Genomic DNA, 25,823 nt, shown 5'->3' with positions numbered 1-25,823 from the left:
ATTTCCCCAAAAGGGGTCTGTTTGAATAAAAGAGCTCTCACCTATATCAATTTCCTGATTTTCATTGTGAATGATATTGAATAAGGAGATTTGAAAACCTGATACTTGCCCAATCAGTTACTTTCTCTTTTGAATTGTAGACAGTAAGGCAAAAATCTATCCTAGTCAGTTTCAGAAATTTACAACAGGATAGTATTTTCCTTTGTCTTAAACTTTCAATCCACTTACCCTGAGCAGAACTTTGATATGAGAGAGAGAGCACCAACAACATGACAAGGAAACTGGGAAAATATACACCTTCAATAAAGAAATGCACTCAAAACTGACAAAGGCTAAGGCTGACACCTTTCTAATTCAAACTTTATTGTTTATAGTAGAGCAAATTTAACAGACGACATTCAGCAGATGACTATTGGGGGAAAGGGTTCACTCTGTCAGTCATGCCTGTTCTGCAGTGGTGTTGGTGGGTCACATACACACACACACACACACACACCTCTCCTTGAATGGCGTCAACAGGGACTCCCCTTACCTCCGACAAAGACAGATCCCAGCCCCCTTGGGACACAGGAAGCTGTTGTGGTCGGGAAAGTCCTAGCCTACGCAAACAGGAGTAGCAGCAGGTCCACAGACCAGCCGAGTAGATGGCTCTTGTGTGAGGGCTTCTACCACTACCACCTCAAACAGAAGTGGGCTCAGAAGCAGCCATGTGACAGATTGCCTTAATCTGACCCTGCTCCTCAGGTTTTATGGGCCTTGGCTGGTGATGTCACTTTGGGAGCAGTGGTTGAACCTCAAAGGCAGCGGTAGGGAACAGTAAAGCATTTAAGTAGGATCTCATAAGACTTAACAAATTTATTGGCCAGCTCTTAGAGCAGAAATGTTAGTTTCAGTACATTCTCCTCCTGTTTCACTGTGCCCATCTGACTGTCCAGATTCATTAACTGAGCAGCCACATTTTCTAACAAATTTCCTGCAGTGATTGAAGTTTGTAACACTTCTATTTCTGCATATAGCAATTCCAACACTTCTCAGAATGATCCCTCAAAACCCAGACTTGTGGCAGATTGTCTTTCCAGAGGGACAGCACAAGATGGGCTCTGACGTGTGTCTTGATATAGTGGTAAAGTACATTAAAATAAGTCAGCTACTTACATAGTGTCTTTCATCACAGAACTGTATGAGCTGTGCACTGTACAAACTATGCCATACAATATCAGTCTCTGGGCAAGACTATGTAGGGTAGCTCTGTGAGAAGAACTTATTTCTCAGTTTTGTGGCAGCTCAAAATAATTGGAAAAAAAATTGTTTCATGTCAACCGAAAAACTGAATTTTTTTGGAATTTTCAGAAAATAAAAAAATTCAAAAAAATTGTTTCATTCAACCTGAAAAACAGTTTCATTTCTGGGAATTTGTACCCTTCTATTAATAAAAACAAAGGAAATTTTGAAACAGAAGACTTAATGCACAAGGAGACGTAGCTGCCAGTCACAAAACAACAGTGGTGGTGATGCCCCCCTCCCCCAGTAGTCCAGTTAGTGGGGCACTAATATGGGAAACCCAGATTCAAAACCCCACTCTAGAGCAGGGACTTGAACCCAGTGTCCCCGTCCCCCCGGCACCCTCCAGCTGAATACCCCAGTCACTGGCATACAACCACAAGGTTATTCTGGGGTATGTCTCTCCCAACCTCTTCTCTTGAAACTGTTCCACTTTGTAGAAATAGTAAAATACTTCTTGGGACACAGACTCTATATAGCCTAGTGTTTAGGGCACTTGCTTGGTAGGCAGGACACCTAGCTTCCAGTCCCTGCTCCAATGAATATTTAATTAGCTATACAGTGGATCAGCTTTTTTTGTTTCTTTTTCTTTTTTTAAAGTTTGTCATTATTGACACAAATTAACAAAAGGCTTTGGTGAAAAAAGTTTCAGACAAAAATTTTTGCTCATCCTTAATGTACCAGGGTTTTGCTCAGGTTAGTATGTGGGGGGACCCTTTGTATTGGATTTACTGTCAACCATTTTATCACTGTCAAAAAAGCAGTTTCATCTCTCTTCCCCTTTCTAAGGTCCCATCCTAAACTCTTTCGCAGGTGTGAAGTTTTACTCACCCAAGAAGTCCCATTGATGTCAGTGGTACTCCTCAGGTGAAGAGAGTTGTGTACGTCTGTTTGCAGGATCAGTATTCGAAAGTGCAGTTGGACGGTGATGTTGTATACTGTGTGTAGTGTGGCAGTTAGGCAGAAGAAGGGAATATCCTATTTGAATTTGTCATCAACTGAAAGTTTTGCACTTAGTGTATTTCATCAGCCACAGATTTAATACAACAAAAATCAATGTGCCCTTCCTGAGCTGATCCACAAGGCCCCTTCCCTCTTCTTCAGACCCACTTCCTGACGTGATTCAAACATGACATTAGACATTCATTTAGTCATTAAAAACAAAAAGAGCATGTCTTTACCACATCATGTCTTCCACTAGTGCTCCTTGGTGAGTAAAAGATGTTACCCCATACACACACACCCTTCTTACTGCCTAGCCTAAAATTGAGATCAAAAACTTATTTCACTTGTGACCCAAACCAAATGTAAACCTAGAGGCCCTTGGACAGATGAAAGTCTAGACCAGTAACACGCTGTGTCACCCAGTCTCTTCTAGTTCATGGTTTCATTTAGATTCAGACTGATCAAATCAGGCTCTGCTACACATTTTTCATTTAAGAGCATAAAACTGGATGCTAATGGTTCTCATTAATAGAGTCATACTATTTAATGTACAGTGAACAACAGGCTTCAATTCCTTCCTCTCTTTTCCAGTACTAGGGCTGCGAATTATGCCAACCATTGGCACCGCAGGCCATGAGAGAACACAATGCCAATTTTGTCAAGTTCCTTTAGGAAAAATGACATTACAGCAGCAGCTTCTAGATCTCTGGTAAGCTCCACATATTGTACAGACTGCTCTGAAGTTGCCTTTGGATGGTCAGATGGCACAAGCAGTTGCTGATGAGCCATATGAACTGTTTTGACCTCCTCAATGCCATTTTCCTTTGGCTTCCCTTTTCCTAGAACTAGGCCTCTGTTACGCAGCTCATGGGGTCATTTCATCACTACACACAAGTCCTTTTCCAGTCTGAAGGGATTGATTTTTGTTCTTGGTGAATAGGAGTACAAATCAATAATTTCTCTCCTTGACACATAGAAAATGCTTATTTTAAATGAGCTCCTTATTCAACCCTACGACCAATGCAGAGAGAACAGGATGGCTTCCATTGAGGATTTTCAGTCTCTGTTCCACTGTACTGTCCTTGTCCCATTTTCACATTGTCAAAACCTGGCAAACACATACAACAATTGGTTTTACTTTCATTTAGAGAAGCAACTTTAAATAAAAGCATTTGACTTTAGGAAGAGTTTAATTATATACAGCATTCACAGGTAACAAGCCACTTGCCAACATTTTTACACATACAAAAGGTGTCTTAAACTATACAAAGCTGCAGAAGGTTTTTGGAGGACTTCTCCCTCAAACAAGAAACTGGGTCATCATTGTCTCATGCTGTGTTATAGTATTTCTAAGGGTTTTAGTTAGGGTCCTATGCTCCCCTCAAATGTAAGTAGAGAGAGGTGCAAATAAACCAGAAAAAAGCCATAAGGGTCCTAGATCTACAGAACGGGGAGCAGAGTGAATACAGAATGCTTCCCCTGAGCCTGCAGATTCCCCTACAAGGACATGCAGTTGAGGTTTCATAGACTTGTGAGAGCTGGTGATTGGTGAAGACAGGAGTTCTTTGAATAGTGTCCCTCAAAACCAAGTGGATTTCCAAGTGGATATTTTTACAAGACGAGATGCTGCCCCCTACAACCTATCCCACTAGAAAAAGGAAGAAGTGTGGCGCACAGGGAAAGGAAGCACATAGAAGCATGGTTCTTGAGTGAGCCATGGCAAGAGGACACTGGTGAGCAGAGAAAAGCATCCACCTGTCCATATGGAAGGCCCAGAGATTTAGGAATGGAACTGAATTTCTATGTTAACATTCTACATCATTGCAGGATAAAGTCCACCTTCCCTGTTTCTTCCTATAAGATTATAAAATCTTCCCTGCACAGGGAAAAAGCTTCTGAAACTCCTTCAGTCTTAACTTGCAATGTTCAGATTACATATCCTGGCCCTCGTTTTCTAGGCAAGAAAAAAAAATACAGCTCTCATGGCCAAATTCTGCCCTGACTAAACAGCCCGTGCTGCCCACTGAAATCAATGGGCTGCCCACTGAAATCAGTGGGCTACCCACTGAAATCAATGGGCTGCACAAGGTGACACACTCAGGGTAAAATTTGGTTCTTGGTCTTTAGGTTTAGAAACTTATGTTTTGTTTTAGATTTCTGATGTATGGAGTGATTGAGAGTTGATATTTCAAATCTTTTCCAAAAATCTATTTTAAGGCATGGTACATGAATACATAAGGTTAGCAACATTTTTCAAGTTATCAAATTGTTTAATCAAAGTTTATAAAAGATTTGTGCACCTTAGGAAGTGTCACACATGCAGAAGTACCTGCTGAATTGGGGCCTCTGCGAGCAACAACATTTAAAATGAACAGGTGCCCAGTGACCTAGATGTATTCATTAGGGGTGGCTGGAAATACACCAATTCTCTTCCGGGGGAAATTTGGAGGTTTTGACATTTGTTTTCATTCTAATGCAACATGAAAGCGAGACCATTTGAAACTTTTCACACAAAAAAATATGACAGCAGTAGCCTAGTGGTTAAGGCATTTGAGTGGGATGGGGGAGACCCACATTCTAGTCCCTTTTCTGCTTGATTCAGAGTATGTATCTACAGAGATATGTGTATGAGGATTTAATTAATATGAGTAAACAGCTTTGAACTCATGTATGAAAAACTCTAAAGTAAGTGCAAAGTATTCGGTTGTTTATCCTAGATCCCAAGGTGATAGCCACCTTAGAAATGCCTAGCTGGAGGCTTATTGTTATTCCCTTAAGTGATAGCCACAAAGAATATATTTCTAGTGCACTCAATCACAAAATTAAGATTCTTTCATTAAACCGGTTAAAGGATATATCCTCGGAACATCAAGCTATGACATCAATACAGATAAGTTTTCTTAAACACTTATCTGACAAAGAACTAACCACTTGGGAGTATATTTACCACATATGTAACTATTTAAAAGTTTTCCACTGTATGTTAAAAAAAAACAACCCCTAATAAATATATCTGATAAATAATGATGATAGTCTCCATATTTCTTTGTTTAATTCTCAGTTTTCTTGCAAGACCTTCTTGAAGTTTGGTTGTAATGGATCATTACGTCCATAATGTGCTCAATGTTGGAGTGAATTTTGAACAGTTTTTAGGCTGCATACTGTTTTCTTCCAGATAATTTACTGGATTAAAATTAGCAGTGTGAAAAGCTGTAGAGAAATCTAAATGCCTGCCAAATCAAAGAAATAATCACATTTTTATGAATATTTAATATCATAGTCATGGCAAATAAGGCAAGTAATTAGTACTTACCATAAATTTGCAAAGTATTATTTTATGTAAATGTTACATTCTACTAGTTTGATATGAATTATTCATTGTATTGCCAGACACTGACACAAACCAGTAAACATTTAGATCTATGTGTTATTAGTTTACTTACCTTTAATGATATTGTGTAGAGTGCTTTTTTTTTCCTGATATTGCTAAAAAAATGTCTAAAAGGGGATGGAAACAAGAAGAAAGTCAAAGTCACCTACTATGCAGTCGAATATAGGAGAAGCTTAGATGCAAATGTACAAAATGCAAGTTCTTTCATGTGTACAGATGAAGAGCCTCACAGCTATGCCTCCAAAGACCACACAGGGTCTCATATTAATGAGATAGGGTAAGGGATGTTTACAAAAATAATGGAGGTAGGAGAAGAGGAACAATTTTTAAAAAACCTTCCCATAAAACCTCCCAAACGCAGGTCAGACTCCTTAGGTCAGTGGCAAGGTCATTAAGAGGAGGACTAGATTCATCTTAACCAAGCAACATCAAAGTATCATTTTAGGAGAAGAGACCCATGCAGCCCATCTGTAAGTGCAACTACAGCATTGGAGTGTTCGCACCGTCACCTTGAGGCCCAGTCCTGTGAGCTGTTGAGCATCCTTGAGTCTCACTGAAGTCCTTTAACTCTTCTGATCTGTGCCTTGCAACTAGTAACAATTGAAGACAAACCCTTTTGACATTTTCAGTCGTATGCTAGGTTTCAGAGTAGCAGCCGTGTTAGTCTGTAACCACAAAAAGAAAAGGAGGACTTGTGGCACCTTAGAGACTAACAAATTTATTTGAGCATAAGCTTTCATGAGCTACAGCTCACTTCATTGGATGCATTCAGTGGAAAATACAGTGGGGAGTCATATGCTCATTACTTAACTATATTAAAGTGCATGAACCACTTTCAGCCCATGCCCCAGGTTAGATGCAAACACATTCTTTTTGGTATTAGCAATTCCTTCCACCTTTGTGTCATTGGCAATTTTGCACTTTTCACCACTATTCTTTCTTCAAAGCCATCGGTGTACAGTGTGAATATGATCCAACACAGATTGTTAGAACACTCAAGTTTTCACCTACCTGATAGGTAAGTAAGTATGTAGCTACCCCCTGCACATGCCCTCTATTTACCAAGCGAGTCTTTATCTAATCTTTCATTAACACTACCATACTTTTTAGTCTTAGACATTAGTCTTATGCAGTACAGTATGGAAGCCTTTTTTAAATCCAAGTAAACTAAATCTGCTACTTTGTGCCTGTCCACTGTCACTGTAAGCTCTAACAAAGTTTAATTAATTTGATGATTATGTCCTTCCCGTTTGCAGGTCCATGGTGAGTCTCCAACCAATTTGAATCTATTGTCACATTCTCCTATTAAAAAAAAGCAACCCTTTCCTAGAATAGATCAATTATATCGTTATTGTATCTTTCAGACAAACTGTATCTACTGGAAAGACAACCCCATTAGTTGCTACATTATAGATACTTAAGCCTTCCTATTGCATATGCAGATTATGATACTTCAGGCTCTTGTATGACCATACAATCTGCATCTACCCTTTCTAAGGGATATTGATTGACTTTCAATGGATGTTGTGCACCTTGCTGCTTTAGTCCATTTTGAAAAATCCAGCATATGTGGGGATCTTTGGCTCATTTTGAAAGGATATGTACAGCACTGGAGTCTGAGGCCTATCCATTCAGGGTACATATGGAAAAAGTTACTCTCTGTCTTGTATGCAGATTGACCAGTTTGGGCGGGATGGTTTGGGCAGGATGAAGTTTTCAGAAGCCAATGGAATAGTGGAGAGGGTCTTTGTGGACCACACGTGAATGGCAATTCTGGTCAATGTTCTGGAGAAATGGGTCCCCATAGCATAGCTAGCATGGGAAATTTAGATTACAGGCCAGTATGTACAGTTTTCTCTGGGCCACTTTGTATCTATCAAATCAAACACAAAAGCTATCTGAGGGATGATTGGTAGCATTAATGGGGAACACAGTACATAAGAATGGCCACACTGGGTTAATATTGGAAGATTAAAAGACAACTTTAACTCTGTCTCAAATATTTTTAATCTAAACATACAACATCTTTTCCATTTTGTAGAACTTGGAGTTTTGACACAATGAGGCAAATTCAACTGTGACGTAACACCATTAAAATCAATGGCATTACAACAGGGATGAATTTGGTCCAATAAGATTACTGGCTTACAATGAGACTTCATAATCTCTATTTTAAAAAAAAATGTAAGAAAATCAGACTGAACAGTTATTATAGCCCATGTATTTGTGAGCCGTATAAGAAATTGTTTCTTTTAAACTCACCAGCTTCAGTAGTTTCATCATCTGGAAAAATTCTGCAGGAAGGGGTATGAACATCTCTATGGGAAAACAGTTAATAGAGTGGAGCCTCACCATAAAATTCGTCTTGATTTGAAGGATTTAGCTGCTCTTGCAAAATGTACGCTGAAAATGGGGGAGTCCATCATGGTGTTGATAAGATACAAGGAACATCTATCAGAAAAAGTTTTACAAAACAGAGCCTTTGATGATGTTTATACTCATTTTAGAATAAAAGTTTGCCAGTTGGCTCAGCAGTGAGGGAAGTGGGAAGGAAGGATAGCTCTTAGCTGATGGATGGTTTAGCATGTTGACCAGCGAGGGTCCAATCCTTCAGTCCTTACCCAACACAACTTAAAAAAAAAACCAACAACCTCAAGGAGCTACATTCCTATTATTATTATTAATCATGTTTATTATGGCAGTGCCTCAGGATCAACAAAAAATGGAGCCCCATTGTACTAGACACTGTACACAGAGTGGTAGATGATCCCTGCCCCTATAGATCTTACATCTAAACAGACAGCCACACCACGGGGGGGGGGGGAGGGGGAAAGGGCTACAACACAAAAGCAGAGTGAACTATTTGATGGAAACAAACACGTTAGTAACGCCTTTTGGGGGGGGATGGGATTAGTTAAGAGGGGTAAAGCTAAATGGAAAGAGAAGGGAGGAGGGGTGAGGAGGAGAGGGCAACAGAGAAGAGAGTAAAAGGGGCAGGTGTGGAGTGAAACTGAGGTGAAGAGACTGTGACCGAGGGTGAGAGAGAGAGTTGGAGCAAACAGACAATCAGCACAGGGCAGAGAAAGGCCAGTCAAAGCTGTAGAAAGTTCTGTGAATACTCAAAAGTCCCTGCTTTCTGCTCCTACCAGCTGGAGTCTCTGGCTGGCTCCTCTGCAGTTTTACCCCAAGGCCACATGACAGGGAGAGGGGAGGTGCCACCTGTATGGCAGTGCTACCAAAATGGAGGGGATCTCTCCCATGTACAGCTCTAATCTGGGTCCAGGGGTCCTACTGGAGGGAGGCAGCAGACCCAGATGGGTGCCCTAAGATGAACACAGGTGACTCCCACTGGCCATAAAGGGAGTCCCATGCATGCATTTAAGGGCTTAATATGGTTCCCTAAAAAAGCAGAGGGGAGATCATTTTAATGCTCAAAGTAATATGCTGAAGAAACCCTCTAACCCCTAATTCCTCCAACATTCCACACACAATCTCTTCATTTTCCACTGCTCCCCAGTTCCCCCATCCTAATTCTGAATAACTCGTGTAACACAGCCAAGGAAGGGAAGCATACTCCTTGCACAACCAAAACGATGGGAGAGAAGACATAAGAAGTCACGACTGTGGACCGTAAAAATGTGGTTCACATAAATGTTTGTTTTTAGCTTTAATATTTTAAACTAAGATTTCCTTCCATTTGGACTCATCCTGATCTGCAATCTCCACCTGGTGTTTTTCAAACCAGATGGAAATGTAAATTATTTAAAATCATGTACTTCCATTAGCAGTTGCGGTTAAAAAAAAACACACCACTTTCCAGGATTCCAAAAAAGCAATTGTGGTACCCCTGGGAGCAGGGGGGGGTATGCAGTGACCACAAAGGAGTATTTGTGAATCCTCTGCACACCAGGACAGGGGTCTCCAAGCCCATGCTGATTAAGCTTTGAGCAGATCATAGGAGAACAACTGGCTCCTTCGAGCAACAAGAAGGTGGTCAGGGAAAGTGTGGGACCCTTACTGAATGGGGGAGGCAACATAGTGACAGATGATGTGGAAAAAGCTGAAGTACTCAATGCTTTTTTTGCCTCAGTCTTCACAGACAAAGTAAGCTCCCAGACTGCCACACTGGGCAACACAGTATGGGGAGGAGGTGAGCAGCCCTCAGTGGTAAAAGAACAGGTTAAGGACTATTTAGAAAAGCTGGACATGCACAAGTCCATGGGTCCAGATCTAACACATCCGAGGGTGCTGAGGGAGTTTGCTGATGTGATTGCAGAGCCATTAGCCATTATCTTTGAAAACTCGTGGCAACTGGGGGAGGTCCCAGACAATTGGAAAAAGGCAAATATAGTGCCCATATTTTAAAAAGGGAAGAAAGAGAACCCGGGGAACTACAGACCGGTCAGCCTCACTTCAGTCCCCAGCAAAATCATGGAGCAGGTCCTCAAGGAATCCATTTTGAAGCACTTGGAGGAGAGGAAGGTGATCAGGAACAGTCAACATGGATTCACCAAGGGCAAGTCATACCTGACCAACCTGATTGCCTTCTATGATGACATAACTGGCTCTGTGGATATGGGGTAAGCGGTCGATGTGATATATCTTGACTTTAGCAAAGCTTTTTATATGGTCTCCCACAGCATCCTTGCCAGCAAGTTAAAGAAGTATGGATTGGATGAATGGACTATAAAGTAGATAGAAAGCTGGCTAGATTGTCGGGCTCAGTGGGTAGTGATCAATGGCTTGATGTCTAGTTGGCAGCCAGTATCAAGTGGAGTGCCCCAGGGCTCAGTCCTGGGGCTGGTTCTGTTCAACATCTTTATTAATGATCTGGATGATGGGATGAATTGCAGCCTCAGCAAGTTCACAGGTGACACTAAGCTTGGGGGGAGAGGTAGATATGTTGGAGGGTAGGGATAGGGTCCAGAGTGACCTTGACAAATTTGAGGATTTGGCCAAAAGAAATCTGATGAGGTTCAAGAAGGACAAGTGCAGAGTCCTGCACTTAGGAAGGAGGAATCCCATGCACTGCTACAGGCTGGGGACCAACTGGCCAAGCAGCAGTTCTGCAAAAAATGACCTGGGGATTACAGTGGACGAGAAGCTGGATATGAGTCAACAGTGTGTCCTTGTTGCCAAGAAGGCTAATGGCATATTGGGCTGCATTAGTAGGAGCACTGCGAGCAGATCGAGGGAAGTGATTATTCCTCTCTATTCGACACTGGTGAGGCCACATCTGCAGTACTGTGTCCAGTTTTGGGCCCCCCCCCCCATTACAGAAGGGATGTGGACCAATTGGAGAGAGTCCAGAGGAGCGTAACGAAAATGATTAGGGGGCTGGGACACATGACTTAAGAGGAGAGGCTGAGGGAACTGGGGTTATTTAGTCTGCAGAAGAGAAGAGCAATGTAATTTATTTATGTGATATTTGAACGTTATACTCACTTTCATCCCATTTATTATCTGTTGAGCATTGTAAAATATATACATAAGCAAGCAACATACCATATGACAAATCATGTAATTATTCCAAGATACGCACAGGGTTCTGGTATCCCACAAAGACAGAAGACTGAAAGCCACGTGCATTCAGTGTGCTGAGAACTGGTACAATTTCTGATTGGGTATGTTCTGTTAACTCAATCCATTCTTTGCTGTATTCTTTATCACTCTCATATTCTCACTCCTATCAATGAGAAGCAGATCCAAGATTGCAACTCTTCTTGTTGGAGATGCTACTCTGTTCTCTTTGTGGATCACAACATCATCTTCATTGTAACTTTGGAACCTTCTGAAGGACGGTTGGTTGGTTGGTTGTACTAGTTATCCACCCCACATCAGGATCATTAGCGTTCCCCATGAACATGGTGTCTTCTGGTTAAAATTGTTCAAGAGTTGATCTGAGTATTTTTCATTCTCACTCTCCTTCAGTAGCCATCTATACTGATGTTCCATTTATAAGAATCACCACACCAGATTTCAGTTGCACCCACCAACTCCTGACCTCCCATATACTGGTCTCTTTTAGGTAGCAAAAACAGTGCCCTTTTTAATAATGGTTTCACCTAGCAAAGTTGTGCCACCAATGTGGATATGACATAACTTTGCAAAAAAATAGTTTTAAACAGGATCATTAAATGTAGAGTGTAGCCTAGTCTCAAGAAAAAAAAATTAAAGCCATTAACAAAGTTAAGTGTCACACCTCTTTGGGGCATGGACTGAAACGGATTATATGTTTGTACAGTACCTAGCACAATGTGAGCCCTCTCTGGTTTAACTCTCTAGGTGCTACTTCAACAAAAATGCTAACTAACAATAACCACATTTATGAGGGAAATGGTTCATAAAAACATTTTTAAATGAACACTTTTGCACAATAAATGAAGCCTATTAACTTCTCAGATCTTCTTGCTCAGATCCCATACTACTGCATTTGTGTAAGCACATTTAAGTATTTGACCTTTGAGCCAGTAAATTTGAACAGCATACATTTCCCTAGTGTGGCTGAAGCTTACAAAACATAACCTCTGATAAGCTAACTGGAGACATAATATACCTTCCATTCGTGCCTAACACACTTGTTTGATGGCATAGGAGTTGTGCAGGAGGATTAAAGGCACAATGCAAGTCATGGCATGTTTACCTAAAATTCTTGGTATTTCATGCTATAGCAAAGGCAACCTCTTTTTCTAGAGAAACTTTGTGCAATATTAACAAGAACTCCTTAAAAATACCAAGAAGTGGTGTACTACCAGAATTAGGCAATGCTCCATATCTCAGCATTTGCAAGCTAAATTCAGTTTTCATAGCAAATGTTTCATGGAGGAGAAAAGCTGGTTGCTTCACACAGCTCTGCTTTTTCTTATTGCCTAATTGAAATGCAGGACATATTCATGTCATGGTCTTTTGACTTTGTGATTCCAAAGAAAGAAACCAGTGCCTTTGGTTACAGTGAAAAGGCTGAGAGAAAGATCGTTCTTATAGTATAGCTAATGGGAAAAATCACCTGGCACATTATGGCTGAAGTCAGACAAATTCAGACTGAAAATAAAGCATAATTTTTTAACAGGAAGGGTAATTAACCATTGGGACAATTTACCAAGGGTTGTGGTGGATTCTCCTTCACTGCAATTTTTAAATCAAGATTGAGGGTTTTTTTTTTAAAAGAGATGCTCTATTTGGAAAGGCATTACTTTGGGGAAGTTCTATGGCCTGGGTTTACAGGAGGTCAGACCAGATGATCGGAATGGTCCCTTTTGGCACTGGAAACTATGAACCTATGAAAAGAAACAGTGTTTTAGCTGTAAAACAAGAAGAATTTTTTAAGGTAACACACCATAGAAGTAATCTGAAATTAATCACAAAGGGTAAAATTTACTCCCACTGCAGTATAACAACCTCCTCTTCTTCCAAATGTAATGCTTCCCTCACACAGCAAGACCCAAGGAAGCAGGGCCATATTGTCTGAAATCTCCATGGTTTCAAGGAGAGCATTTATGTTTTTCCTTGTGGGGGCAGTGGTTTGCAGCAGTTTGGTGGGGCTGCCCCATTAGCCCTTTGGAGCCCCTGAATGGACAGGCAATATTGGGCCCAACCCAATGGATCTGGGGTGTCCATGAGGACAAGCTCTTCAATCCTCCCAGCCACTAGGCCTCACTCAGGAGAATTGCTTACATTAGCTCCCAGAGCTGAGTCTGTGCAGTTCCTTCTCTCCAAGAGGAAGTAGGGTTGCCAACTCTCCAAGATTGTCCTGGAGTCTCCAGGAATCAAAGATTAATCTTTAATTAAAGATGATGTCATGTGATGAAACCTCCAGGAATATATCCAACTAAAATTGACAAGATTCCTTCTAAGAGGAAGATGAGGGGAAGAAAGAAACTAAGGTTTCTAAAAGCACTTTACAAAGGTAGGCAAACATTAGCCCCATTTACAGATGGAGATATAGGCAAGACCATATAGTAAGTCAGCACCAGAACTGGGGAAAAAATTTGTAGTCCCAGCCATCTGCTCTAAATATTGAACCATACTTTCTCCCATCCTGCCATATAATACATTATTTTATAATATTTTTCCTCAGTAGATCTCAAAGTTCTTGATTAAGGCTTTGTATACTACTGTGGTAAGTCGATTTAAGTTACGCTACTTCATGTATGTGAATAACATAACGGAAGGCAACGTAGCTTAGGTCAATTTACCACAATGTCTACACCACTCTGTGTGGACAGGAGATGCTCTTCTGATGACTTACCTTATTCTTCTTGGGGAGTTGGAGTACCAGAGTCGACAGGAGAGTACTCTGCCATCGACTTAGAGGGTCTTCACCAGACCTGCTAAATTGACAGTGCTGCATCAATCGCAGCAGTGCCAATTTACCCGTAAGTGTAGACATGGCCTAAGGAGGTAAGCATCACTATCCCCATTCAACAAGATGTGGAAACTAAGGCATAGGGAGGTGCAAGTCACTTACACAAGATCACCCTGACAAGCTGGGACTAGAACCCAGGCCTCTGACGTGCCAATCGAGGGCTTTAGCCACTGGGTCACACTACCTCCATACAGAGAAATACCCCCCTTCTACAGCCCCTACGGGGAAGAAAATGGACACCAAACGAGGAAAGAATGCCTCACAGTGAAGAACTATTGCTCATGCTCTTGGCTGGAACCCTTCTCCAAAAACAATGGGTCCTCTCCAATGTTCAACACATCTAATTTTTTGGGAACAGGACAATTCAGGTCCAGATGAGACCCAGTTCAGGGCCCAGTGGACTGCAGCAGTTTTCATTTATACAGAGACATTCAGAGTTTATAAACAAGTCTCTAACTGGGGAAGAGGGGAATCAATCACTGAAGCTGCAGTAATAACCGAACAAGAAAACAAACTAATAATTTTCTGTGTCTGCCACAAGCTTCACTTTAACTAACTAAGACCTATTTGTAAAGAAATGATGTGAACCCCCTCCTTCCCCTGCTTCCCACACTGGGGACCATGTGGAGAGAAGAAGAAATCACTTTATTTCTAACATGATGCAGTAAGATATAAATACAATCAAAAGGGGTTAATCTAATCCTTTTGTGAAGCACTGAGTCAGAGAACAAGACAAAAACAAATCTGTGATCTGGAACTTCCTGAGCACCCACTCAGGGTGGATTAATGAGGAGTACACGGCTGTGAAATTACGTGCCCTCTGAGTCAGGAAAATGGTCCTAGTGGTGCATGACCTTGAAATGAGGGGAATCAAACTTCACCTGATCCACAATTATAAAGACCTAAAAGGAGGGGGAACAGGGAGGAGGGAGAACACATTAAAAGCCTGGAAAATGTTCTGAATATGAAACCAATAAAATACTAAACATATCCAAGGCTTGAAACGTGAATTAAATGTAGCATTAAAAAAAAAATCAAGGGGCTTTACAAGGATAGTGGCATTTGTGCTTGAGCATTATGAGGAAAGCTTGTCTTCTTTATTTACATGAAGTAGGTATTTTGTTGCTGTTGTGATGGACTTAGTGATGTTTGTCTCCGTTCAATTTTCTCTTTGCAATGAAAAATTGTTGCGAGATGATTTCTAGTCTTAGCAGCTTTACATGACAGTATTATCAAGGATTCATCAAGAGGCCATCTGTCGAATTTATGAAAAAAATGCAAAAAACAAAACAGATGAAAAGGAAAGAGCAAGACAGAGACTGGTCCAGGGGAAGATAGATGTGGCAGCATGTGCCTCAGTGTGAAAATTACAACATTTAAATACTGTGGAATAAATTACTCTGCCGAAAAATTAGTGAGCTCTCCCACTTTAGATTCTGCCCTTACCATAGAAACATAATGAAATATATCACATACCAAATCACCCTTTCCTGTGACTATTATTATATTCTAATGAAAAATTAAAATGGGGTAGAGACCTCAACCTGTTAAGGAAAATCAAATAAGCTTAGCTACTGAGTCAGTTGTTAGATAATCCCAAAATGTACATCTCATATGGAAACAATATATTCATATATATTTTATACATGCATGGTCAATTAATTGAACTTAGATATAGACAGACATATGTTATAGTATTTCCAATATATTTGTTATGTTAAGAATGGGCCCATCGCATTATAGCATGATTGGACAGTATAACAAAGTATAATTTAAATATAAAAATATATTACCAAGCAATATGTTTTACAGATGAAACTTGCCCAGTTTATGTATTTTCTGAATTGACTAATAGATATATTTACATATTGTATATGTGAAATGAAGTTGAATCAAACACATGCTAATTCATTGAAAATAAGCAATTAGTTTCTCTTTGACCAGGATTCACTACTTACTGAGAAGGAGAAATGTAAAGGCTTATGTATACGTTTCAAAAACGATTCTAGTCTGAAATGCAGAAACAGAGGAGACACACACACATAATCTTGAATCTTGGTTCAGTTTTGTGATATATAAACTGATGAAACATCCCAAGGATTGTTGCTTCTTGATTTATATAAGTTGTTGAATTCCAAAACACTGCAGCCTTCTCTCCACAGCAAGCATGACTTTCTCTCTTGCTCCCTATGACTTCTGTTGGTAAGGACAAAATCACTACAGTCACTTATATAAACAAACAAACAAGAGAACTAACCTGAGTTATTTGGTTTTGGTTTGCACCAGGAAAGCAGAGAGAGGGAGAGATGGGGAAGGAGAAGCTTCATAATTTTTTTCCACCATAACCCTGAAGACATTTACAATAACCAATCCTACACATCTCCACCAAAAAACAAAAGCAAACAAAGCAAGAATCTGGCCCTATACCTGAGAAGGGAGATGAGCTGAAGGCCCCCAGAAGTTCATTATGGACCTTACTATAGCAATCTAATTCCCGTGGGAGACAGTCAGCCACTAGGGTAATAAGTGGCAGTACAAAATCCTGCTCTAACTAGCTTGAAATACAATGTGGCTACACAACTACTCAAACACATGTTCCTGCAGATTGCTTGGTGATTATACTTGGTACATACAAAAGAAAATATCTTGCAAGCTTCAATTTACTTCAAAAATCAAAATAACTATTTCTTTTGCTTGGGATTACATTGCAACTACCAGGGAAATATTGATACATTTATAGTTCAGTGGTCAACAATCATCATGAAAACAAATTGTGCACATATTATGTTTGTACAATGTAAAAAGAAACTGCTTCCAACGCTTAAACTCTAATGGCCTCCCAATCCTGCAAAAGCTTTTATGCGTACGGACCCTTACACAGTCCCACCAAAGTCCATGGGAGTCTGCGTCAATGTCAGAGGTCTTGTCTTTATACAACGGAAGTCTTTGGGCCTGACTGTGAAAACAATTTTTTAGGTGCTGAGTAATTGCATTGATTTCAGTGGTACTCTGAGTGTGAGGGTCAACCTATGTGAATCTCTTTGCAGGAATGGAGCCATAAAATTTACACTCTGAAATGGTGTAATTTTTACAATTATACAAATATATAACCACACTGTACTTTCATGGCCAACCCTTTACTTATGTAGGTATCAATATTCACCTGATAAATATGATGTAATTACATGCAGAGTGGGTAGTTATGATTTTTAAATTGAGTGAACTTTTTTTCTTTTGAATGCACCAGATGCAAAGGCAAAGCAGTCTGAACTCACTAATCACACATTTAAAGTGATGTGAATGTTTGCAGGATTGGGTTCTTCATTTTTAATGAATTATGAGTAAGTCAAGTCCTCCTTTATCTGAGCGGATATGCCCATTAACAAAATTATAAGTACATCACTTGTCAGTAATCAATATTCTTGCTTGTGAAAATAAATATTGTGTGAAACCGGAGCTATCAAATGCCTATAATGTGACAAAACATTCAACACTAAATTGCCACACTGTAACCGATGAGAAATAAAAGCACTAGTTGACACTATAGCACTGTAGACACTTTGGGGCTTCATTTCAATTCATCACTAGGAACAGAAATAACAAATGGTGCAACTGAAATATAGCAGCAAGCAATAGGTCTGCTTTCCCTTCATTGGAAGAGAAGGGGAATTGGGAGGGCTTTGTAAATATTCAGCACTTGCATGTCCAGCTGCTATGGTGACATAGTTACCCATTTCCTTTTCTGTACAGGTTGCTAAATTCTGCAAACACACATACAAAGAACTGACTGCATTGGGGCAAAACTCCCACCAATTTCAGTGGATGCCCAATTGAGCCCTTATCCTTCACACACGTGCAAACCTTTGCAGCAGACAGATATATAGTATGTTCACCTCTCTCAACATGTCATTTATGTGCTTTATGTAAAAGCTTAAAGCTAAATTGTGCAAAAAAACTAATGAACTGCTTCAGGAACAACTGGCAAAGGAAGGTCTTCCTGTTTATGTGCCTTACATATTTATGGTCCAGCTTTGCTCCCTTTGAAAGTAGTGAATTGTTCTTAACCCTAATTTAACATATTCAGGTTAAAAGGCAGTTGTTTTGTTGGCAATGAATCTAATTTGGGTGCTAGCTGCATGAGCACCTGTGTTCCAGAACAGTCTTGTCTTGGGGAAATCATGAGTCCTTGTGACCCTCCTCACCTGTCCTGAATTGCTCTGTACCTGACAGGAGAATTATTCAGCAAGAGGCCTGAGCAGAAGAACATGAAAACACATCCCATTAAATTAGTTACTCAAGTGTGTAACACTACCACACAATGGACTCAATTACCCTGATAGTACAGCTCTGCCCCACTCCCCATAACCATCTGACTTAAGATCCATTGTGTAGTAATAGCCTGCAATAACGTGTCAAGGAAGGACATTAGGGGTCCCTGAAGCAATGAGCATTAACTGGGTACAATATTTTCCCTAGGCTCATTTTACTGGAATAATCTTTGAACTATTCAGATACATGAACTCCCATATGAAACAAATATCCTTCCATCTGCACAGACGTGGGTTCTGGAGAACAGGCTGAGAATATATGAGAGGTAGAGAGCTATTTTAAATAGCTGTTCCACAAAATAAATACTAAGCACACAGCTCAGCATTTCAAAAACTGTAAAATAAATCATCATCAAAAAGCTTATTTTATGAACCCATAAATCTCCTGAAAATAAACGTTTTCTCCATCTTCCTGTGTTTTAATAAAGAATTCCCCTTTTTACTCACTCAATTACAATATCACTATCAGTTCAAATTACAGGTCAGAGATATGGGGCTTAATGTATGTACAGCCAGTTCTCTTCTCCTAATAACCTGTCATTCCCAGGATTTGAATGTCAGAATACAGCCTGCTGTGGTAATGCTATTCGGCAGCACTGTGATGAAAACTTTGGACAAATCATGAAGAACATTCCAGATCCAAATCATCAGAAGGTTACTGGGGAGAGCCTTTCATTCCGCTTTGACCCCTTGATCTGACAAGTGACACCTACAAAATGAACAGCTCTCCAACTTAAATTGTTTAACTGTAGCCTGATCAGTTTTATTATCTTGCTAATCCGGATATCAGCCGTTTCATCAGAATGGAAGATATGCATATCATGAATTATTTTGACACCAAGACCTTTTAATTTTTGCCAGCAATATTTCACCACACCAATCAGGGCCTGCAGTCAGTGATGCTGCTCGCCTCCTGGGATGTCAGAGGACAGTGCACTCCTGACAGCACCAAATCATCTGGGAGCTGTAACGAGCTATTGCTGCAATTATTATTATCTCCTATAGTCATGCATTTCATTACAGTGCAGGCAGACAGAGGTTTCCGTTTCAGGCCAGTCTTATTTAGGAATCTCTGCCATTTTATGGGCTGCAGGGCTCTGTAGGATAATTTCTTTTCTCCTCAGTAGTCAAGGATAGGTGAATTTCTAATAAAAACAAAACACAAGCTAGGTACTATAGAAAGAGTGAGCACAAGACAGTACATTAACCAGTGGTGAAATACTTTAAATGGCCCACTTGTAGTTTATGAAAGCAGTGGTTAATCTGCAATATGGTTTGCTACAGAGAGAACGAACAGTTTACAGTTTATCTTTTATTTTTACATATATATATATATATACACATACATACACACACACACACTTTCTCTAAATTACTGAGCACTAAACTTTTTTTCAGTGTTATCTTGACTATTGAAGAGACAATGATGTGGATATGGGGGTGGGGGAGGGGTTGTGCTTCTTTATCAATATGAACTGAAATACTCCATTTAAAAATAATAAGTTGCCTGCTTTTGTGTATCTAAACAGCACATGGGCCATTATGGCTGTGCTTACAATATGTGTGTACACATGTACACACAAGTGAAAGGGAGACAGTTTTCTTGTTTTTATCATTTAAGAGTGATAAATGTTCAGAGATGGAATTTGCTGTGAGCCCTTGCTCCGCAAAGCAAAGCAATCATCATTTTACCTCACACCAAAATGGTGGCTCACAAGAGAATGCCACGGCAGCCACGTGCTGAGTTTCCTTTGCAAGGTTTCTCCATTGACTTTCATGGACCTAATTTAAAAAGAATGAAAAATGATAAACACATTAATGGTGAAACAGACACTCATAAATGCTAGGCTAACATTTTCCTGGGCCTCAAGCTCTCCTCAGTCATTTGATATATCTCTGTGCTTGTTCCTATTTCTCCTACTCTCATCCTTGTTTGGTCTCATCCTCTCATTTTCAAGGCCCCCTCCCACCCTTCTTCAGGACCTCTCTTTGTACAGGTCTCTCTTTCTCATTCTCAAATCTACCTACCTTTTCTTGTAACTCCAGGGCTAAAGTGGCTTCACCTGACAAGGCAGTAGAAAGAGAAGAAGCACCAACAAGAAGGGGAGTAGAATAAGGCTGTATCCATTCTCCCACACTTTCGGTGATGCGACCTGCTACCCTAAATGAGAACATTCCTTCCACAAGTGTGGCAGGTTCCATTGGCTAGAAAAACACCTTTCAAGCTATTTGCATCCAATGTAGCATAGATATCAACCAAGGGAAGCTGATTGAGCATCTTGGAAGTTTAAAATTAAAACACTACTTACATAGCAACCAATTACTGTGGTAGTCAAAAAAAAAAAAAAGACATGCAAGGCCATTAATTTGAATGAGAGAAACAGAAGAAGCTCAAATGAAAGAGGCTGAATTTAGCAGTCTCCTATATGAAGTTCTCAGACCCCCTTGTCCCCCCCCCCCCCCACACACACACACACACAAAGGTTGGACACAACAACTTCATTAGCGGAGGGTGTAGTAGACATAGACTACCGACAATCTGCACTCCCCTTTACATGTATATTATTCTGGTGACAAGATTAACAGAGCTCTGAATATTAAATGGGAAGTAACATATTCTGCCACATCTTTTGTGTAAAGACAGATGATACTGTCAAAAAGTTTGGCACCAAAGGCCAAGTACCATATTTTCAACCGCCCACACACAAAGCCTTTCAATAAGATCACTAGGGACCCGACTGTGAAATTTTCAGACATTCATGGCTAGCAAAGATTAATAGTAACATTCCCCATTGTAGCCAATTACTTCATTTTATCATTCATTTATTGTGTGATGTTATGATTAACACATCGTATTACATACATTCACAAGAACAACATCATCTAATATCCTTTATCAATTTTATTAAAGATACCAGCAAAGTTATGATTATCCAAGCATATAAATTATACACCATGAGGGACTCTCTTCATGAAAAAGCAATTCTTCAGCTTTTTTACCCCATCTATATCATGAGAAGAGAGCAGAAAGGCCTTGCATCAAAGATAGACTGTGATGTCCAAAGGCAGAAGAGCAGAAAACCGGGGTATGTAATGTTTTGTTTTTTAAGGATGTGATATGAATTCCTTGCTCACTGAGGGTTAATGACTGAAATTAGTTGCCCTGATGCTGCAGACCCTTAGTCAGGTGAATCGTTCCACTGAAGTCAGTAGGACTTGTCAGAATAAGGATTGCTTATATAAATCAGTTGTAGCAGGATTTGGCCCAATCCTGAGAGGTGCTGAACACCAGTTGCCATTGCCTTCCATGGGAAGTTAAAGCCACTCAAAATCCTTGCAGGATAGTGCAGCAGAATATTGAGTAGGGGTTATAATTCAGCTTTGTGAAAGCCATTTAGCTGAGAGGTCTCTCAATGCTCTTTTAATCCCAATTCTACCCATTGATGTGTGCATTTCAGTGGGAGCTCTCCCCATGCATTCAAGGGCAGTACATGGATGTGCATACTCTGTTCAACTTACAGTTCTCTTAAAATTTCTCCTAAAATTAAAGATCTAGTCCTTTATAAGAATACTATGAGTTCTTAGCACTTTTCAACCCAAGCATGAATTAACCCTTGCAACACCTCTGTGAGGCAGATAGATATGTATTATCCTCATTTTCAGAGGCAGAGAAAATAAGGCGGAGAGATTTGAACCTTATTTTGAAAGAAGAAAAGGAGTACTTGTGGCACCTTAGAGACTAACCAATTTATTTGAGCATAAGCTTTCGTGAGCTACAGCTCACTTCATCAGATGCATACTGTGGAAAGTGTAGAAGATCTTTTTATACACACAAATCATGAAAAAATACCTCCCCCCACCCCACTCTCCTGCTGGTAATAGCTTATTGGGGGGAGGTATTTTTTCATGCTTTGTGTGTATAAAAAGATCTTCTACACTTTCCACAGTATGCATCCGATGAAGTGAGCTGTAGCTCACGAAAGCTTATGCTCAAATAAATTGGTTAGTCTCTAAGGTGCCACAAGTACTCCTTTTCTTTTTGCGAATACAGACTAACATGGCTGTTACTCTGAAACCTGTCATTATTTTGAAAGGTGTCTCAACAGGACCTTCAACTGCATATCCACAATCAGTTGCAGGTGCAATTTTGCAATAATAAAATTGGCACTTAGCTGTCTAACTACCCAATTTGAGGATGCAGTCAGATGCCTGAGCATCACTCCTAGTGCCTACAAAACTGTGGGTGAAAAACTGGAGGCATTTGTAAATGCCTACAGGCCATAACTGAAGTCAGTATCAGAGACAGGATTAGAGTTCAGCAGTTCCTGCCTCCCAGAACTGTGCTTAAGCCATGCGCCTTCATTTTCCATGTAACTCATTTGAAATCTGTATACAAGAGCTCTCTTTCCCTTGCCCCAGATAAGGGTTTGTATCTATTCTTGCCAGGATACAAATTCAGGGATGGCCAATGTATATCAACAGCAAAAATAATTTTCATTTTTATACTAATAAAACTTCATGCCTATGTCGGGTATGCAGTATGTATATGCCTAAATTCCAAGTGCCCACACGTCTGGTGAATTTAACATGGAGACCATAAAATGTTTTGCAGTTTATACTGCATACAAAAAGTAATTTTTAAAAGTTTTTAAAAGGATTTTACAGCTCATATATGACACAGATGTGAGCAAACTCATTGTAAAGCAGAATCCAAAAATCTGTAATTCTAGACTGGCATGAAAAGGCTTGGGCCAAAATTTTCAAACTTTATGCCTAAAGTTAGGCTCAAACCCATATTTAGACAAATAAAATCATCTGATTTCCAGAGATGTTGAGCACCCGCAGTTCCCATGGATTCAGTGGGCGCTAAAGTCACTTTTATAAAGATGCCCAAATATGGATTTGAAAAGCCTAACATTAGGCAGAAGGTATAAACAGTTCAGCCTATAAATTTTGTGTGTATTGTTATTTTAAAGTAGTCCTAAATCCATATTTTCTCTTTAAAACCTTTCTTTTTTTCCCTTTGAATATTTGAAGTAGTCCTCTATATACTGCTGAATTTATCAAATAAAGATTTAAGTTCTTAACTTTACTCACATGAGTAGAGTAGTCCCATTGACTTCATGAGATCAAACTACAGTAACTAGGATTATTTCAATTCACTGAGTAAAGTTTAACACATGAATACATGTTTTCAGGCTTGGGGGCCAAGCTAGGAAGAGCTAAAGTGACTTATTTTAACACTCTTGTCTGAAAGTAGAAAATCACTTATTAAACACTCGTAATAATAGCCAACACTCCCTTTTATGCTAAACCCTATGGGGATTATCATAATAATAATAATTATTATTAACACTTAAAATTTAATAATTGAACAATCATTGCACCTGTAAAGTTTTGCAATATTTCCTTGAAAGCTTGCTGGGATCCTAACCCTATGGAGTATTTTCAGTCACTCTTGCTTACACTGAAGGAGAAGGGCCCATCACGATTTAATAGGCTCTCCAGAGCTGTAAGATGCACCCAAGATTTGGGGCCCAAGTTCTACGGGACAGCTAAGAAGAGAACTCAGGTGTATCCAACTTGATCCAACTATTTATGGAGCAGCTGTCATATTTACAGAACATTTGCTTTGTTCTATATTTGCCAAAATTGCATTTTCCTGTTAAAACTAGAGTGTATAACATGCCTGTGAAACTACTCAGGCACTGCACTGGACACAGAGGCTTATTACCATAGTTCCTAAGAAGAGGGATCATTTCGCCCAGCTACTGTATATTCTAATGGAGGCCCCTGAATGCAGAGACCTATTGTTCTTGCTCATAGTAATTCACTCAAGATAGCGCTCGCTCTTTCTTTCCTGTCAGTCTGCATTAATTCATATACCACTGGGCAGACAAATTTGTAATTTTGTTTTACCCTGAACAATGTGTTTCTCATTAATAATTAAAAACCCTCTGGGTTTTATGAACCTTGATTGGTATAAACCAGTCGGTCCGATTCACTGTTGTCAGTCTGTAGACAGTGTGGTCTTATCTAACCCCCTTAACTACCTTTTTTTAAAAAAGCTACTCCTGATAGGGAAGGAGTCTGTGTAACTGTAGGAAGTTAATTTTATAATACACATTAGAATCCTGAGAGAGGACTGTTTACCTTTTTTGTATTGGTTTGTATGTGGCAATCAATGTTTGTAACACCCATGCCATAAGATCCAGTTTTTGCACAGAGAGGCCAATTTTCTACAGCCTTGCACCTCGTGTAGGATTGCCACTGGTTTTCAACTGGAACACCCAGTCAAAAAGGGACCGTGGCAGCTCCAGTCAACACTGATGATTGGGGCGTTAAAAGTCCAGTCGGCGGGGCTAAGGCAGGCTCCCTGCCTGCCATGGCTCCACGCAGCTCCCGGAGGTGGCTGGCATATCCCTGTGGCCCTTAGGCACAGGCGCAGCAAGGGAGCCTCCACGCACTGCCCCTGCCCAGAGCGCCAGCTCTGCAGCTCCCATTGGCCGGGACCGCAGCCAATGGGAGCTGCAGGGGCAGTGCCTGTGGGCGAGAGCAGTGCGCAGAGCCGAGCCACCTGGCCACCTCTGTACCTAGGAGCCAGAGGACATGTTGCCAGTTCTGGGAGTCACCTGATGTGAGCAGCGGCCAGAGCCTGCACCACACCCAGAACCCCCTCCTGCAGCCCTGAACTCCTTCCACAGCTCAACTGCCTCCTGGAGCCTGCACCCACTCCCGCACACCAACTGCCTGCCTCTGGCCTGTGTCCCCTCCCCTCTGACACCCAAACTCCATCCCAGAGCCCACACCCTGCACCCCCACCTGCACCCAACCCCCTGCCCCAGCCCTGAGCGCCCTCCTGCACCCCAAACCGCCATCTCTGGCCCCACCCCAGAGCCCGCCCCCCCCCCAGCCAGAGCCCTCATCCCCTCCTGTACCCCAGCCCCCTCCCACACCCAGAACACCTCAGCTTTGGCCCCCAGAACCCACAGCCCCAGCTGGAGCCCTCATCCCCTCCTGCACCCCAATCCCCTGCCCCAGCCTGGTGAAAATGAGCAAGTGAGCAAGGGTGGGGGAGAGCAAGCGACAGAGAGAGTGGGGACGGAGCCTCAGAGAAGGGGCAGAGTAGGGGCTGGGGCAAGAGTGTTTGGTTTTCTGCAATCAGAAAGTTGGCAACCTTAACCTTGTGTAGTCATTACATCTGGGCCAAGTGAATGTATAACACTTCTAATCAAATCTGGCAGTGCTTTACATTCATTTTTCACAGGTCAAAGGCCCTGATGTGCATGTACTCAACTCTATGAGTAGTGAAGTTGACTTTGATGAGACCACTCGTGTTTAAAGTTAAACACATGCCTGTCTTTTTAAGAGCAGGATCTAAATGACCACCTAAGGTGCCAGGCACTAGAGAATCAGCCCCTGTGCCTTTATTCTCTGTGTGAAGCTCCATGTGCTCCTATGAAACTAGATAGAAATGTTAAATAACAATTGTAACAAAATAATTGCACATTGA

At 40.7% G+C, this 25,823-nt stretch overlaps 1 protein-coding gene across 1 annotated transcript in view; it reads right to left on the bottom strand.

Moving 5' to 3' along the window:
• Positions 1-1,641: 1,641 nt before the first annotated feature.
• The window catches only part of ARMC1 (armadillo repeat containing 1), a 124,619-nt gene continuing 100,437 nt past the window's right edge, over positions 1,642-25,823 (bottom strand). Inside the window, exons 4-6 of the mRNA XM_043539569.1 lie at positions 20,003-20,092; positions 5,670-5,724; positions 1,642-2,259 (exon numbers count right to left, since the gene is read on the bottom strand). Of these exons, the coding sequence (XP_043395504.1) occupies positions 1,954-2,259; positions 5,670-5,724; positions 20,003-20,092 (451 nt within the window). The 3' untranslated portion in view covers positions 1,642-1,953. The remainder of the gene's footprint in view (positions 2,260-5,669; positions 5,725-20,002; positions 20,093-25,823) is intronic.

This window comes from Chelonia mydas, chromosome 2, assembly GCF_015237465.2.
Source record: "Chelonia mydas isolate rCheMyd1 chromosome 2, rCheMyd1.pri.v2, whole genome shotgun sequence".
NCBI lineage: Eukaryota > Metazoa > Chordata > Testudines > Cheloniidae > Chelonia > Chelonia mydas.
Note: the sequence above shows the minus strand (reverse complement) of the source record. Positions and strands in the feature narration are given on the sequence as shown.